Below are 17548 nucleotides of genomic sequence, written 5' to 3'. Positions count from 1 at the left end.
GCAGTAATTAGATAAGTAATTAATATAAAGTTATTAGATTTACAGTCAAGATAAAAATATCCTCTCCAAAAGAGCAGTTATGATTCAGTTGCTTACCCCAGTACACACACATGAAAAGTTCTATGTATGCAGGGTGCTACACTAATTTTATACTTTTACATTAATATATAAGATAAAGCATTCTGCCAATGTTTATCTACCTATTACAAGGATCTTGTATTTTAAATGCTGCATATTTTGCTGATTCCAAATATATAAATTATAATGATGATGATGATGATGATAACTTTGCCCAAATAAAGGGGACCCGTCACCCAAAAAAAATATTCCAAATCCTATTCTATCACATTAGTCAAGCAAAATTAACTTTTTTTTGTCAAATGCTGTTTATTTGTTTTGTTTTGCATAAACAACAAATTAAACAACACTTAAAATTGCCATTTGTCGCCTCCATTTAAGCAAAATTTACTTTAAATACACTGTATAAATTATTTTAATTTTGTTTCCTTCAGTCTGGGATGTCCTAATTATAGCAAGCAGGCAGGAGCCATTTTGTGGACACTGTTATTAAGGCAAGCCTTGCATCATCTCAGAATCTTGTTTGTGCACCAGATAAGGGGACCTGATGTCACTCCCCATGCCCTGGCTACACAATTAAATGGTTAAGAGAATGGGAGGAATGTGGGAAGAGCAGTGACATCTAGGAAGTGCTGAATGGAAACTGAAAGTAATTGACTGCCCCGCCTCTATGGCTAAGGCATAGAGGAGGGGCAGGCAATATTTTATTGACAGCTGAGATTTTTAAATGTGTTTACAACAGCTATGAATGCTTTAATAAAACATAGAATTTGGATTACATGTTTAATTTAAAAAGGACTTTTATTATACATAAACATTTATGTCTGAGTGACAGGTCCACTTTAATAACAGAATGTTGAAGTGCACCGAGAACACACAACAATGCACATTAATAGGTGAAAAGGGGGTAGTCATGGTTATAGATCAAAACATTATAGTGTTTGAAAAGCATACGGTTATATTTCAGGTTCTTCTGTGTATCCCCCATATTCCCATATTTTACTCTGGTAAACTAGCTAAGGTGGCTAATTTTGAAAGTCTATCCCTAATGAGAAAGCAGATGTCAGTCTGAATATCTCTGGTTATATCATTTAAAAAAAAAAAAACATCTGCAGTGGAAGAAGGCAAGACCAAACGGATATCACTAAAGTGAACAAATAAATATTTGACCTGTTGCTTCCATGGCCTTTTTGATCTGTCTGATGGAGAAACCCATTTCTAGAAGCGGTACAACCACAGCTGGAGGAGGAGGAGGAGAGGTAGAAAGTCGACTACTGGGATCGGAGAGAGCTGATGGAACAACAATATAAAGGAATAACAATATATAATTTGACCTTAAACATTAATTAGGAAAATACGAGACAGTGAAAGGATAACAAGAATTGGTAATTTGAAAACATTTAACATGATGTTAATACGATGTTCCTAAAATCAGAATCGGAATGCTGGTATGCTGCAGAAAGCTAGATTCAGCTAATACTCCTATTGAACCAAGGGGTTGCAGCTACTAATCTGGGCAATTTTTACTAGCATAAGTTGTGCCACCTATAAGTGCATATGTGAATTTATACAAACAAAAACTGCTTTTTATGCCTGCTTGAGAATGTGAGTGTAAAAGTAGGGATGCACCGAATCCAGGATTCGGCCTTTTTCAGCAGGATTCGGATTCAGCCTTTTTCAGCAGGATTCGGATTCGGCCGAATCCTTCTGCCTGGCCGAACCAAATCTGAAGGAAAGGAAAATCGCATGACTTTTTGTCACAAAACAAGGAAGTAAAAAATGTTTTTCCCTTCCCACATATACAAATTAGGATTCGGTTTGGTATCCGGCCGAATCTATCACGAAGGATTCGGGGATTCGGCCTTATCCAAAATAGTGGATTCAGTGCATCCCTATGTAAAAGAGAATGTAATAAGTACAAGTAAACAGTAGCAAAAAGGCACCCCTAACACTGCCAATCAGCACTTATTTTTTTTTACTATGTAATACTTATACAGTTATGTGTTCAATTTTCAACCCTTACCTTCTATTTTTTATCAAACCTTAAATTTTAGCAATGTGTGACCTATGCAAGGACGCCTATGTACATGAATTTGAAGGTTTTTTTTGTATCAACAGTACATATAATGATCTTTGCATATTTAATAATACATCAAATCCATGTTTTTCTGAATTTCCAAATAAATACATTTTATCTTTGGCACTTCACCTGCACGGTTTGTGTGTCTTGTTGGTTGGGAGTCAGGGGATGTCAGACTCTGTCTTCTACCAACCTCATCAGTGGGGGATGTTGGAAGTGATGTGATAGGAGGAGTCTGGGCTCGACGAGTTGGTAAAATAGTGGTGGTAGGATAACTTGAAAACATTTGCCTGAAGTAGAAATAAATCGAAAATACCTCTAACAAATATATATATTTTTTCTACATTAAACAGAAATTAACAGGGGATGTCAATATATATCTCCACTTTCAATTATTTATACTTACAACTTGTCACAAAATAAATATAGCATATTTGTGACACAAGAACACTTTGCAAACAAAATCTAAAGAATATGACAACCAGGGAAGAAAAGAGAGATTTTTTTATACTTACTGTTAAATCTTTTTCTTTTCTCCTACATTGGGGGGCACAGGCACCATGGGGATGTAAATGATGCAGCTGGAGAAAGGACACTTAAAAGGTTAAATGTGACTCCTCTTGCTCAGGGCTACATCCCCTGCCTGTTTCCCTCACTCTCCAGTTTCCACACTGAAGAAGGAGAGAACAGCCAGTGACCTTAAGATCAGTCCGAAGTACCTTCCTCCCAAAGGAGGCCTAGAGGCCAAGTGTGCACCATGTAAAACCTGGAACAGGTATGAAGAGAGGTCCAAGTGGCTGCCTTACAAACTCTGCTAACGTCTGATGCTTCACCGCCCAGGAGATGCTTAGCAAGAGAATCGAGTAAGCCTGGACCCTAAAAGGTGGCATCTGACCCTTGATCGCATATGCCCTGATAATGTTAAAAACGGATCTATCTGGCCAATGTAGCCTTAGATGCCTTCTGTCCATTCTTAGGATCCTCTGTCAGAAACCAGCAGGGCATCCAATCTGCAAAAGTCGTGCGGACATAGACTCGAAAAGATCTGATCACGTCCAGATTGTGAAGTCTCTGTTGCTGGGATAACGAGGCTTCGGACAAAAGTGGTACTACCATGTCTTGGTTGAAGTAAAACTCAGAGACTACCTTGGGCAGGAAATCGGAGACCAGGCGAAGCACTGCCTTGTCGGAGTGAAAGACTAGGAATGGTGACCTACAGGAGAGAGCAGCAAGCTCAGAAACCTGACTCGTTAATTGCCAGTAGGAAAAGACAAGGTAGCCAGCGGTGTGAGGTCCAGTGGTTCGAAAGGGTCTGCTTGAAGAACCATGAGAAAAAGGTTAAGGTCCCAAGGGGGGGACCAGGTATCGTAAGGAGGTGCCAGATGAGTGACCCCCTAAAGGAAGGTCTTGATATTGGGACATGTGGCAATCTGACTCTGGTAGAGGATAGAGAGCGTGGAGATTGCACCTTGAGAGAACTCAGGGCCAAACCGTTTGCCAACCCCTCCTGCAGAAGGGAGAGGATATGTCTCTCACTTAAGGATTAGGGATTCCTATCTGAGGACTCACGCCATGTAATCAAGGTCCTCCACATCCTGTGGTAGAGCTTGGCCGAGATTGGCTTGTTCGTAACATAGTGGGAATCACCTCTGAAGGGCCTCCTTTTCTGGCTAAAACTAGGGCTTCAAGAGCCATACTGTTAAAGCCAGCCTCTGTAAATTTGGGTGGTCGGCAGGTCCTGTGTGTAATGGAAAGTAAAGAACTTACCCCACGGGACATCCAAGATGGCGACCTCCTGCTCCACCATGCGGCTCTTCCTGGTCGTAATATGACTGCGTCAGAAACGTGTCGCCCCAGGATTGGTCGCCGGCGACGGAATGGACGCCGGCGTCAGAATGTGCGCCGGCGTCAGGACGCCAACGTGAGGACGCCGGCGTCGGCGTCATGACGTCAATGCGTCAAGTTTGGCGCCAACTTTTGGACTATTTAATTCCAAATGCCCTTTCTGTCCTTGCCCAATTATAGGTCTATCTTGTATAGTTCCTGGGTGTGATTTCTTGATATTCTGCAAACCGTGTACCGACTTCTTGCCTGTTTCATCGATTCTGATCCTTGCCGCCTGTATTGACCATTTGCCTGATTACGACTATTCTTCTGATAAATCCTTTTGTACCGCGAACTTGGTGTTGTTGTCTCCTCCTTGGTCCACACTACAACAGAGCCTTCGGGCCCTGACAGTATAATTGGGCCATGGACCCCTCTGAGGAGCCCCAAGTTCCTACTGACGTCGGCAGAGCCGTTCGTGGATTGGCTTCCCGTATGCACACCTATGAAGCCCAGCAAACCCACTTCGGCCAGGCACTTGAAGCAATCCTGGAGAAATTATCTGCTTTATCTCCTGTGGCTCCAGTCCCTATGCCGGTTCCTGCAACTCCACTCCAGGTTTCCGAGCCTCGCATCCCTGCACCTCCTCTGTATAGCGGTGATCCGGAATCATGCCGTGGTTTCATCAACCAGTGTGAGATCCAATTCACCCTGCTTCCAGGTCAGTTTGTCTCGGAGCGAGCTAAAGTGGGCTATATTATTACCCGCCTGCAAGGGAAAGCTCTGGAGTGGGCTTCTCCTCTTTGGGAGAAGGAAGATCCGGTAATCGATGATGCCAAGGCCTTCATCCAGGATCTTCGCACAGTCTTTGATGCTCCTGGTCGGGCTACTTCTGCCTCGGCTCGTTTATTCCAGCTGCAGCAAGGCACTCGTTCTGTTCCGGAATATGCCATCGAATTCCGAACCCTCGTGGCAGAAACTTTGTGGAATAATGACGGATACCATGCTGCCTTCTACAACGGCCTGGCGATGCGCATCAAGAACGATCTTGTTTCTCGTGAGATTCCTTCCCGATGGGAGGACCTTGTTGCGTTGGCTGTGAAGGTTGACACCCGACAGAGGGAGTTCCAGGTCGAACTTGACAGGGAGCGTGCTAGGAAGTTTTCCAGGTACCAACCCACCCTGGCGCCACGCTTCCAAAGACCCTTACTTCCCAGTCCGGCTTCCAACCTTTCTCCTCCTCCTCCTCCTGCGGCACCTGCTACCTCTTCTTTACCACCTGAAGAACCAATGCAGATCGGGCGGGCACGCCTTTCCGAACAGGAGAAGCTCCGGAGAAGGGGCGCTGGGTTATGCCTCTACTGTGGGGGAAAAGCCCACTTCGCCCAGGAATGCCCAGTGAAGCCGGGAAACTCCAAAACCTAGGTAAGCTTGGGGAGACTTACCTGGGTGGAATTTGTTCTCCTCCCCATTCCTCTGCTCAACGCTTTCTTCTTCCTGTCCAAATCCAGTTCGGCTCCAAGAAGATCTCTTCTCGGGCTTTCCTCGATTCTGGTGCTGCTGGCAACTTCATGGATCGTGCCTTTGCTGTTAATCATACCATTCCGCTCCAACCCTTGGCAACTCCTCTTCGAGTCCTGGCGATAGATGATCGTCCCCTTTCTTCTGCCATCATCTCACAGTCTACTCAAGAACTCTCCTTCAAAGTGGGCACTATGCATTTGGAAAGACTGTCTTTTCTTCTTATCGACTGCCCTTCAACTCCCGTTGTCCTGGCTGTGTGTTCATAATCCGGTCATTGACTGGTCCTTTTCTCAAATTTCCCGTTGGAGTCCATTTTGTATACACAACTGTTTACCTGCTGTTCCTGTTGTCAAAGTTTCTTCAGTATCTTCAAGTTCTTCTCTCCCTCCTGTGTACCAAGCCTTTTCCGATGTCTTTGATAAGAAGTCCGCTGAGACTCTCCCACCTCATCGTCCCTATGATTGTCCTATCGAACTTTTACCCGGCTCCATGCCTCCCCGAGGCCGCACTTATCCGCTTTCTCCCTCCGAAACTTCTGCTATGAAGTCCTATATCCAGGAGAATCTTCAGAGAGGATTTATTCGTCCTTCTACCTCCCCTGCCGGAGCAGGGTTCTTCTTTGTTGAAAAGAAAGACGGTAGTCTACGGCCCTGCATTGACTACAGGGGGTTAAATAAAATCACCGTAAAGAACAGATATCCTCTTCCTCTCATCTCTGAACTTTTTGATCAACTCAAGGGGGCTAGTTTCTTCACTAAGCTGGATCTACGAGGGGCCTACAATCTTATTCGGATTCGTGAGGGAGACGAATGGAAGACCGCTTTTAATACTCGTGATGGCCATTACGAGTATCTCGTCATGCCTTTCGGTCTTTGCAATGCCCCTGCGGTCTTCCAAGAATTGGTCAATGACATTTTTCGTGATCTTTTGGGACAGTGTGTGGTCGTGTACTTAGACGACATTCTTATTTTTTCCAAAAACCTTTTTGATCATCGTTGCCAAGTACATGAAGTTCTTTCCAGGTTGAGGAAAAACAATCTTTTTGCCAAATTGGAAAAATGCACCTTCGAAGTTTCTTTCATTCCTTTTCTTGCCTACATCATTTCTCCTCAAGGTTTTAAGATGGACCCCGCCAAAGTTTCTGCAATTTTGGATTGGCCCCTTCCTACCAGCGTCAAGGCAGTTCAGAGATTTATTGGCTTCGCCAACTATTATAGACAATTTATCAAAAACTTTTCTTCCAAGATCCATCCAATCCTTGCCCTGATCCGTAAAGGGAACAAACCTCAACACTGGCCTCCTCAAGCTCTCGAAGCCTTCAAGACCCTCAAGGAAGCCTTTTCTTCTGCTCCAATTCTCAGACACCCTGAACCCCTTCAACCTTTCTTCATTGAAGTCGATGCCTCTGATGTAGGAGCTGGAGCAGTTCTATCTCAAAGATCTTCTTCTGACGGTAAACTCCACCCTTGTGCCTTTTTCTCCAAAAAATTTTCTTCCCCTGAGCAGAACTATGATGTAGGCAATCGGGAGCTACTTGCCGTTAAGTTGGCCTTGGAAGAATGGAGACATTTGCTTGAGGGTTCTTCTATTCCGGTGACAATCTTTACCGACCACAAAAACCTTGAATTTATCCAATCCCTCAAGCGCCTCAATCCCTGACAAGCCAGGTGGGCACTTTTCTTTTCTCGTTTTAATTTTATTATTACCTTTCGTCCTTGCTCCAGAAACAGAAAGGCTGACGCTCTGCCCAGAAGCTTTGCTCCTGAAGATTCCTGCCCCGAAGATCCTGTACCCATTGTGCCCTCTACCAAGATTATTGCTGCCTTGTTTCCCTCATGTGCCTCTCAGTTACTTTCTGCTCAGTCTTCGGCTCCTGTAGAGACTCCTCTTGGTGTTGCCTTTGTCCCTCCGGAATTTCGTCATGACATTTTATCCCAAGCTCACAGTTCCAAACAGGCCGGTCATCCAGGGGTTAAGAAGACAACCGAGCTCCTGTCTCGTTTGGTCTGGTGGCCGACCCTAAGGAAAGATGTCAAAGACTTCGTTTTGTCCTGTTCCACTTGTGCTGTTTCCAAGTCCGGACATTCCCCCCCCAAGGGTTTACTCTTGCCACTTCCCATTCCATCTCGACCTTGGACTCACTTGGCGATGGATTTCATTGTCGATCTCCCTGTTTCGTCTGGTCACACTGTCATCTGGGTGGTGATCGACAGATTCAGCAAAATGGCTCACTTCACGCCCATTCGGAAACTGCCTTCTGCTCCCGAACTCTCTGAACTTTTCATCAAACACATATTTCGTCTCCACGGGTTTCCTGCCGAGATTGTGTCTGATCGGGGTTCCCAGTTTATTTCCAAGTTCTGGAGATCTCTTTGCAAAGCTCTTAACATTTCCCTTCAATTTTCTTCTGCCTACCACCCACAGTCTAATGGAGCCGCAGAACGGGTCAATCAGGCTTTGGAACAGTTTCTTCGTTGTCATGTGTCCTTGTGCCAGGATGATTGGTCGGATCTTCTTCCCTGGGCTGAATTTGCCCACAACAACGCTCTGCATTCTTCTTCCCAAAAGTCTCCTTTCTTCTGTGTTTATGGTCTCAATCCTTTGGCTTTTTCCCAAGATTTTCTTCTTACCAATGTGCCTGCGGCTAATGACCAAGCTGCTCACATGTTGGCTATTTGGCATGCTACTGCTGCAAACTTAGAGAAGAGTTCCCTGGTGCAGAAAAAGTTTGCTGATAAAAGAAGGATTTCTTCCCCTCCATACAGTCCTGGTGATAAAGTTTTTCTTTCCACACGCAACATTCGTCTCAAGATCCCTACACCCAAGCTTGGTCCTAAATTCATCGGCCCCTTCCCTATCATCGAAATCATCAACCCTGTGGCTGTTCGTCTTCAACTTCCTCCTGAGCTGCGGATACCTAATGTTTTTCATGTTTCCCTGCTTAAACCTGCTATGTCTTGCCCCTCTTCTTCTTCCTCTCCAGCTCCTGTTTTGGTTGACAATCACAAGGAATTTGAAGTCAAAAGGATCTTGGACTCTCGTATTTCCCGAGGCTCTCTTCAATATCTTATCGAGTGGAAGGGGTTCGGTCCAGAGGAGTGTTCTTGGGTGAAAAGCTCGGACGTTCATGCACCTGTCCTGGTTCGTAAGTTCCACAAACTTTTTCCTTCTTCTCCTAGCCTCGGTGGTCCTGAGGCCCCCCCTAAGGAGGGGGGTACTGTAATGGAAAGTAAAGAACTTACCCCACGGGACATCCAAGATGGCGACCTCCTGCTCCACCATGCGGCTCTTCCTGGTCGTAATATGACTGCGTCAGAAACGTGTTGCCCCAGGATTGGTCGCCGGCGACGGAATGGACGCCGGCGTCAGGACGCCAACGTGTGGACGCCGGCGTCGGCGTCATGACGTCAATGCGTCAAGTTTGGTGCCAACTTTTGGACTATTTAATTCCAAGTGCCCTTTCTGTCCTTGCCCAATTATAGGTCTATCTTGTATAGTTCCTGGGTGTGATTTCTTGATATTCTGCAAACCGTGTACCGACTTCTTGCCTGTTTCATCGATTCTGATCCTTGCCGCCTGTATTGACCATTTGCCTGATTACGACTATTCTTCTGATAAATCCTTTTGTACCGCGAACTTGGTGTTGTTGTCTCCTCCTTGGTCCACACTACAACAGAGCCTTCGGGCCCTGACACTGTGAAAGAAGGTGTCGCATACAGGCAGAGGTTCATCCACTGCCATGGCCACGATGTCTGTGAACCAAGAATGCCTTGGCCGGTAAGCGGTCACTAGGATGGACATGGTTTCCTGCTGCCTGATCTTTTATAGAATTTTAGGGAGCAGAGGTTGTCTTCCACCCAGGATAGAATCTGTTCCGCCTCCTTCAGTGCTGCCTGGCTGTGTATGCCTCCCTGATGGTTTATGTATACCACTGCTGTCCCATTGTCTGACTGAATCCAGACAGCTAGGCCTCTCAGTAGATCCATCCAATGCTTTACAATGAGAAGGATCTCTCGCAGTTCTAGTATGTTCATTGGGAGGATTTGTTCAGCAGGGTCGCACCGACCTTGGAAGGAGCCTCAGACCCCTCCCCACCCCTTAAGGCTGGTGTCCGTTGCGACTACTGCCCAGAAATGGTTAAGGAAGAGTCTGCCCGATGACCATCTTTGTGGTTGAAGCCACCAGGAGATCAAGTCCAGCATAATATTTGTACAACACAGTCCAGATTCTGACGATCCGACTTCATGTGTCTCAGGATCACGCTCTGTAAAGGTCTGGTGTGGAGTTAAGCGTATGGGACCACTGGAAAGGTTAACACCATCCCCAGTGCCCTCATGGCTGTACATAATGTGATAATTTTCTGCTGACTGTAGGAGTCTATGAGTAGGCCTAAATATTCCTGGCACTGTGACGGGGAGAGGCTGGAATTCCTGTAATTGATTTTCCATCCCATTTTGGATGTGTGCTGAGCACTATGGATGTATGAGCAATTGCCAGCTCTTTCTACGGTGCAGCAAATTGTCTAGGTAAGGTATCACCTTTACCCCTTGGATCCTGAGATGTGCCAACGCATAGCGCTGTCAGTCTGAATGGTAAGGCTATGAACTGCCAACGATGTCCTGCTACAAAGAAACCTGTGGTGGTAGGGGTAGAGAGGTACATGTAAATAAGCGTCCTTTATATCCACCACTGACATGTATTCATTGGATTCCATTGACATCAGAACAGACTAGATAGACTCCATCTTGAAGTGGCATTTTCAGGTGACCCTGTTGAGTTCTTTTAGGTCTAGGACAGGGCGAAAAGAGCAGTCCTTCTTGGGTGCCATGGATAGGTTGAAATAGAATCCCCTTTCCCTGTCCAAAGCAGGTACAGGCACGACGACTCCTGAAGATAAGAGGTCTTAAATGATGGACAGAAGAGCCTCTCGAAGAATCTGTTCAGCAGAAGGGATAGGAATTCAGTCAGGAAGCCCTGAAAGACCAGTTGGAGGACCCACTACAAGGCTCCAGAAAGAGTCTCAAGAGGCCGCCTAAGAGCAAACTTTCAGAGGTGGGCACACCTTCAGGCTAAGGTGGGCTTGTCCTGAGAGGGCTTGTTAGTGGACTTAGAGGAAGACCACTGGGAGCAGTACTTTGTGTTGTATTTGGAGGAAGGGGAGACATTGAGGCCTTTTCCGTTAGATGGAAAAATGGGCCATGTTTGAGATTTCAAGGTATGGAGGGTGCTATTGCCCCGTTGCCTGGGAGATCATTTCTTCCAATTCGGCTCCAATGAGTAGCTTGCCAACTAATGGTAAGCTGACCAGGGATCTTTTGGATGCGAGGTCAGGGAGGAAAGGGAGAGAACACGCACTCACTTGACTCACCGGAGCTGTCGTGGAGCTGGAGGGCAAGGTCGCAGGGAGCAGACCAAGGGCAAGGGTCGGGTGGGTGGATTTACAGGGAGCACTGAGATCCCACTGAGGCCCCCTGGAATTTGTTTTTTTTTTTTTAAATCATTTTTATTGTTTTTAACAGACATGCCAAATACAGAAATAAAAATAAAACAAAATAAGATTACAAATCAATCATTTGTGGGTATTATTAATAAACATTTTTCTCTCCAACAGTCTGACTGGAATTTGGTTTTGCAAACCACACAAGCTCACCTACAGCCCTGAACACACTGCCCAACCAACGATCACTGCAGGGAAGGTGATCAATGGCACAGACCTGCATGGAGGGGGAACTGGGAGCCTATAGGAAGGGGGAGCTTAAGCATGCAGACTCCGGAAAGCAGGAAAGCTATTTTGGCAGATGAGGGCTGGTGGAGAGAAGGGAGGGCCCTGGAAAGGATCCTTGGACCCAATGGTGACATGGTCTTAAGCCATAGTCCTGGCCATATGGTCACCTGGAAATCCTTCCTCATTCTGAGGACACAAAAACGAAACTGGAGATTGAGGGAATCAGCCAGGCGATGTAGCCCTGAGCAGGAGGAGTCACTTTGTGTCCTTTCTCCAACTGCAGGATCTACATCTACATGGTGCCTGTGTCCCCCAATCTAGGGAAGAGCATCATAAACTCTCTCATGAATAACTGTAATATTTCTTGTGTGTTAGCTGTAAGTGATAACATCCTACAGGAAGGGGCCTTTTTATCCCACCCACCACACTCGCACACACAATTATTTACCTTGTTTTAGTTACAATTTTGCAAAGAAATTTCACACTATTAAAGGGGTTCCTGGAGACCCTCCTTAAAGGATAAACAAACCCCTTATTAAAAAGACCCCAATCCCCAACCGCACATAGACCCCCCCCTCCTACCCCCCAGCCTAGCTGCTACCCCTAGGCAAATGCCCCTAACTTTTTACTTACCTCTTGGTGCAGATTCGGGGATCCGAGTTCACGAAAGCTATCTTCCGGGTCTTCAGGTATCTGAGAATGAGACCGGCAGAGTGGTGCATGTGCAGTTGGAGCAATTTCCTGGTTTGCAACAACTGCGCATTCGCCCAAATGGACGGAAATTGCCGAAGACCAGGAAGATGGCTGCCGTGAACTCTTATTCCTGAATCTGCACCGAGGAGTAAGTAAAAAGTCAGGGGCATTTGCAGTGTCGGACTGGCCGACCTGGATACTCCCGGTGGGCCCAGGTGTCAGTGGGCCTCTTGCTTCTAATCATTTGGCCTATTTCATGGTCATTTCCTATTTCTTTATGGGAACAAAGAGGTTTAATAATGGAAGAATAGAGTATAGTATGTAGAGAAAAAAAGACTAGGAGAATAAAGAGGTTGAGTGAGGAGAAGAAGTATAATAGTTTGGAAAGTGGGCCCTCAGCCTAAGGTTTTCTGGTGGGCCCCTGACATCTCAGTCCAACACTGGGCATTTGCCCAGGGTAGCAGCTAGGCTAAGGGTGAGGAGGGTCTATGTGGGGTAGGTTTTTTTTAAAAAGGGGTTTGTTTCTCCTTTAATAGCATGGATACCCATTTTTGGATCCCAACCAGTAAGTTAAGAATTTGTGATCTAGAAAACTCTACTTTAAAAAGCCTGGTGTTTCACAAATCTAGTGGGTTTTGCCAGAGTTAAATCAAAAAGCTTTAGCACCCAAGGCAAGGGAAAGAAATTGTGCCCCATCCCCTCTGCAGTGCCACCATACCTGTACTAAGTTAAGCTGGCCATAGACATACATTTTTCATACCTTGCCAATCAGTTAAGTTAATCAAACAGGTTAGACAATTTCTGTTGGATAACGATAATATGTTTGCATGCATTGCCTACCTGATGGTATCAATTTCCTATTTTTTTCCCAAAAGTTTAAATCTGTATGGGTAGTTTTAGATACATTAAAATGTATGATCGATATCTTAACGTTTGTCATACAAGGATTAAAATATGAATGTTTTGTTTACGGCCAGCTTTAGTTTAAGAAACAGACCAGCTTACACAGAAAGCGACGGGAGACAACAGCCATGTCTATCAGATATACAGTTTATATAGTACTTTGTACTAATTCCAATAAAATGGTTTATTAATAAAAAAAAGTTCAAAGCAATTAGCATCTCACATCCATGCCCGTACCTCAACAAGCTTAACGGCATTACTCCAGGTGACTCAGAGGCTGGGACTGTCTCAGTGTCTGTGACTGGAGTTGTAGCTGTAGTGGTGTCCTCCAGGGAACTGCTCATAAAGGAGGTAGTGCTAGAGGCCGAGGGGCTGGTGGTAACTGGGGTCTGAGCCTGTTGAGCTTGGTCGGTTTCCTCTGCCGGCTGCTCTAAATCTATAACATTGAAGTATAAAATAAAATAAATAAAGCTCATTTGAGGTGCTGAATTAACAGAAATAGATAACAGAAATAGATATTGCAAATATATTTCTAGAAACAACCATTTAGAAATAACATGTAATTTGCATGGATTTAACTTGATAATATGTGCTGGACTTGGCACAGGTACTGCTATTAGAAGTAGCACCTGTCTGTCCCTTCCTAGTTTATGTCCTAGTGGTTCAGATTAACAGACTTGCAAAGAAGCATGCAAGGATTTCTGCAATACTGTTTCAAGGGACAGAACCAGCAGTACAGAAAGGTACATATAAATAATGTTTTCGATTACAATTCACTTAAAAATCACTGAAAATGTTTACTTAACGTATACTGAAGAGTTTCTAAAAATAACATTCCCTTTCATTAGGGACATTTTTTCCATTCTGATAATATATAACAGGAAAACTTGGCTAAAAGATGGATAACATTATCATTACTAATATATCATTTTGTATGACTGCAACTAGCTCAGAATAAGGCCAGGTCTAAGCAGTTTTTTTTTATGACACACATTCTCAAATTTATTGTGAAGTCATGCAATCCTTCTTTTTGGTATCATGCTTTTTTAAATAAAACAATAAAGTCTTTTAAAGCAACATACCTTGTTTAAATCGGCTGCCAAACTGCTCTTCAAGTAGCCCATGAACGACCAGCTTGTAAATCATGGCTTGTGCCCTCTCCAAATCAGCAAGTCCAAGAGCTCTCTTTATTGGTGAGCGCATGACAGCTCTCTTCACCATATGGCGCATAAGGAACTGCAGTGCAGCCCTGATTTCAACATCCTCATGCACCACAGGGGAACTGGCACAATCAGAATTATGGCCATTATCAGCAAGCACTTTTGGGATAAGTAGAAGTTCTGCATACTTGCTGCAACTCAGTAGAGTTCCTAAAGACTTCATGGCTCCCAGGTTAATATAGGACAGTTGAACTGCCCTAATCTCGGATTGGGCAACATCGTGGCTTCGTGGGATGTGATCATGGCTCTTCCTTTTTCCATCAGTAGAATGATGCTGAATATCAACCTGTGTGGTTTCTCCCAAAGGTGGCCCTGACTCATTTTCTAATTTAGGAACTATGCTATTGGATTTGGTGTCTTCCGTTATTCGTACCTCTGTGGTGATGTCAGCATCTCCTCTCTGTTCTATGTCACCTTTCTCTTCTGACTCGTGGCGATGTTTCTTCTCATGTCTCTTGGCACACACCTTTCCTGGCTCTTCATGGATGCCAGTAAGATATGTGAGGTCAAGTAACGCAGATGCTGTAAGTCCACGGAAACGAGTCACATCAAATGGTGGGGGGTCGCAGGGCTCCAGGTTGTAGAGAGGCGTGTCACTAGGCGACCAAAAAGTTGGGAAGCTTTGGTTGAGAAAAAAATCAGAACAACACAGGGAGAGGCAAGTGAGGGACAGACAAGAGGAGAGTACAGAAAGTAATGAAGATAAAATGTATAGCTACCAAGAACTGAAAAGCAAGGAAATACATGCAAATGTTGATGTAAATAAATATGAAAGGGCTAAACAACAAAAAAAGTGCAATAGAGAAGAAATGCACAGTAATGGAACAAAAGTAAAAGTGACCAAAAATGCAGAAAAGTAGAAGCAGTACAGAAAATGATGGTTTGGTACATAAATTGAAGCAAACATAATAGGTAGTAAATATAAGGCAATAAATGGCAAATGTAAAGTGATGCAAACCAGAGCATACAAAAGAACTGTTAAAAAAAACAAGGTACTTATTGTTTTCCACAGATGGGCATTTCCATAAAGACTGAACCCGAGGCCTTAAAACATACAAATACTACTTCAACAGTAGCATACAGAGGTAGCACTGGGCTCATAGCAATCAAAAATGTTAAAACTATTGGATTTTGATCTACGTATTTGAAAATACTAGACCACTTAATATGGTCTGATCCTGTGTCTGTCAGTGTACACACATTCAGGTAGTGGAAGGCAGGTGCAACAGCTTTTACTTTTCTTAAGGGACTGAGTAAAATAAAAGTAAAATCCAGAAAAAAAATTAAAGGAGCATATAAGTGTGGGGCCGTGAATAGTCAGGGAAACCAAAAATTTGGGGTCCTTCTGTATTTCAGATGAGCACTGCTCATTCTAGTAGCACCCGAGACCTATGCTGACAAATGGGAATGTCCTTACATGTACGAGATATACTGCCAATCCTTGATTCAAGCATATTTAAACGATAAATATACCTTAAAAATAAGTGAAAAATAAGCGTAAAATTCATTAGGGTGCTATTCTAAGCACTTTTGCAATGTATATTCATTATTTATTTATTTTAATTCCAAGACATTAAAGGATACATGTACTGTTCACATGAATGAATTTTTTTACAACAGTGCCATCTGCTGGTCATTTACTGACCAGTCTGACCACCAAGTTGTCAAGGAAGTTGTCAGGAGGAAGAAAGAGGGCTATTCTGGTGTTCTTCTGCTTAGGAAAGATTTTAGTATGTTTCTAATTTTAATAATTAAATAATGAATAATTAATAATGAATGTACATTGCAAAAGTGCTTATAATAGCACCCATTAATGTTACATTTACTTGTTTTTAGGGTTAACTTATCCTTTAAAGTGGCAGTTCACCTTTCAACGTAAATTTTGTTAACTAGAGCTAGATTATTCAAGAATGCAGGTTCTGCTGCCTATGGCACATACAACTGCAGCCAGAGAGGGCCCTGCCAACTATATTTGTTCTAAAATGTAGAGGACTCTAGGAGTGAAATGTTCTGGGACACTCATCAGGCTAAAATGATATGTAAGAAGAAGCATTTTTTTAAAAGAAAAAAAGAATAGAATAAATTCAATACTAAGGGGCAGATTTAATTTTTTTTACTATACTAAATTTGAAGAACTCGAATGGGAGATTATTTAATAAAAAAATCGAACATCTAAAACTCGAACAAATATTACCCACCCTACAACTCAAATCGAATTTAACTAAACTTAGGAAGGCTATTAACATCTTCAAATGGGTCACTGGACCTCTGGCATTGACTTCTACATGAACTTGGCAGGTTTTAGGTGGCAAATAGTCGAATTTGAGCTGTTCCCAGGGTCTAGGTATGACAAATCTTGAATTCAAATTCGAATTATTCGAAAACTCGAATTTGTGAGTCTGGACCGAAAATCCAACTCGAAAATTCTAATTTACAATTTGAACCTTGATAAATCCGCCCCTAACTGTAGATTTTAAACAAAAAGCACTGCATACTCAGCAGTTTTAAGGAGTCAGACTGCAAACACCACACTTATATCCCTGGAAATTAAATAAGAAAGCCAAATTGCACATTTATGCAAAACAATTAATTCAGTGGTTTTTCAGGGTGGGTGTATAACTGCATAGACCACTGAAATGCTATAGCTCCACATACATTCATCATATATTCTTCCACCTTTTATAAAGAAGGGAATATTTTTAAATTTCTCAATCTAAAAGTAGAAATACACCAAATCCACCATTTTGGGATGCAGGCGAATCCTAATTCTTTCATAAAGGATTTGGTAAAGGCCTGCACTGAATCCTTATCTGCATATGCAACTTAGGGAAAGAAGGGTGAAAAAGAACTCAAAAATTCATTGTTGATGAAGAGTCACTTGATTTTCAGCATATGCATTTGGATTTACCCGAATCTGAACCCTGCTGAAAAGACCAAACCCAAACCAAATCCTGGATTCTTACTTGTGTTTGCTTGTCTAACAATTGTTATGTACAAATGTATGGTTAGAGGGAACATTAATTGACACATTTCAGCTTTTTACAGGAAGGTGTCAGGTTTCAAATCCTGTACATCTTATGTTACATAGGCCAAATAATCTGTCTACTCAGCCAAGAGAGACTGACTCACTATTAGGAGCACAAACTAATCTCATTGTTTTATGAAAACAAATCTGACCAAACTCCCTTCCATGATTTTAACACATTTATCAATAATTTTTCTAGAAAAAAATCTAACAAACAATGGGGGTCATTTATTAACACTGGGCAAATTTCCCTGTGGACAGTAACCCATGGCAACCAATCAGATTGCTGCATTCATTGTTCTACTTGCAGCTGGCTTTAAAAAGCTAATCGCTGATTGGTTGCTTTAGGTAACTGCCCATGGCCAAATCTGCCCAGTGTTGATAAATGAGCCCCAATATCAAACGTCAGTTCGAATTGTGCGACTGACATTTTTTTTTGGTTTATCAGATGAAAACCCCGACTTTTAAGGATTATC

The 17548-nt window shown here is 43.3% G+C and overlaps 1 protein-coding gene across 7 annotated transcripts in view; it reads right to left on the bottom strand.

Annotated features, from left to right (window-relative positions):
* Positions 1 to 17548, bottom strand: part of herc1.L (HECT and RLD domain containing E3 ubiquitin protein ligase family member 1 L homeolog) — a 135747-nt gene that overhangs the window by 42159 nt on the left and 76040 nt on the right. For 6 of the 7 annotated variants that reach the window (XM_041586656.1, XM_041586660.1, XM_041586659.1 and 3 more), the window contains 4 exons: positions 13910 to 14667; positions 13065 to 13263; positions 2288 to 2448; positions 1249 to 1368 (listed from right to left, as the gene is read on the bottom strand). In XM_041586656.1, coding sequence (XP_041442590.1) covers positions 1249 to 1368; positions 2288 to 2448; positions 13065 to 13263; positions 13910 to 14667 — 1238 coding nt within the window. The remainder of the gene's footprint in view (positions 1 to 1248; positions 1369 to 2287; positions 2449 to 13064; positions 13264 to 13909; positions 14668 to 17548) is intronic. The other variant, XM_041586661.1, reaches the window with a different exon arrangement.

This window comes from Xenopus laevis, chromosome 3L, assembly GCF_017654675.1.
Source record: "Xenopus laevis strain J_2021 chromosome 3L, Xenopus_laevis_v10.1, whole genome shotgun sequence".
Lineage (NCBI taxonomy): Eukaryota > Metazoa > Chordata > Amphibia > Anura > Pipidae > Xenopus > Xenopus laevis.
The sequence above is the reverse complement of the archived record's forward strand: the minus strand, read 5'-3'. Positions and strand labels throughout refer to the sequence as shown.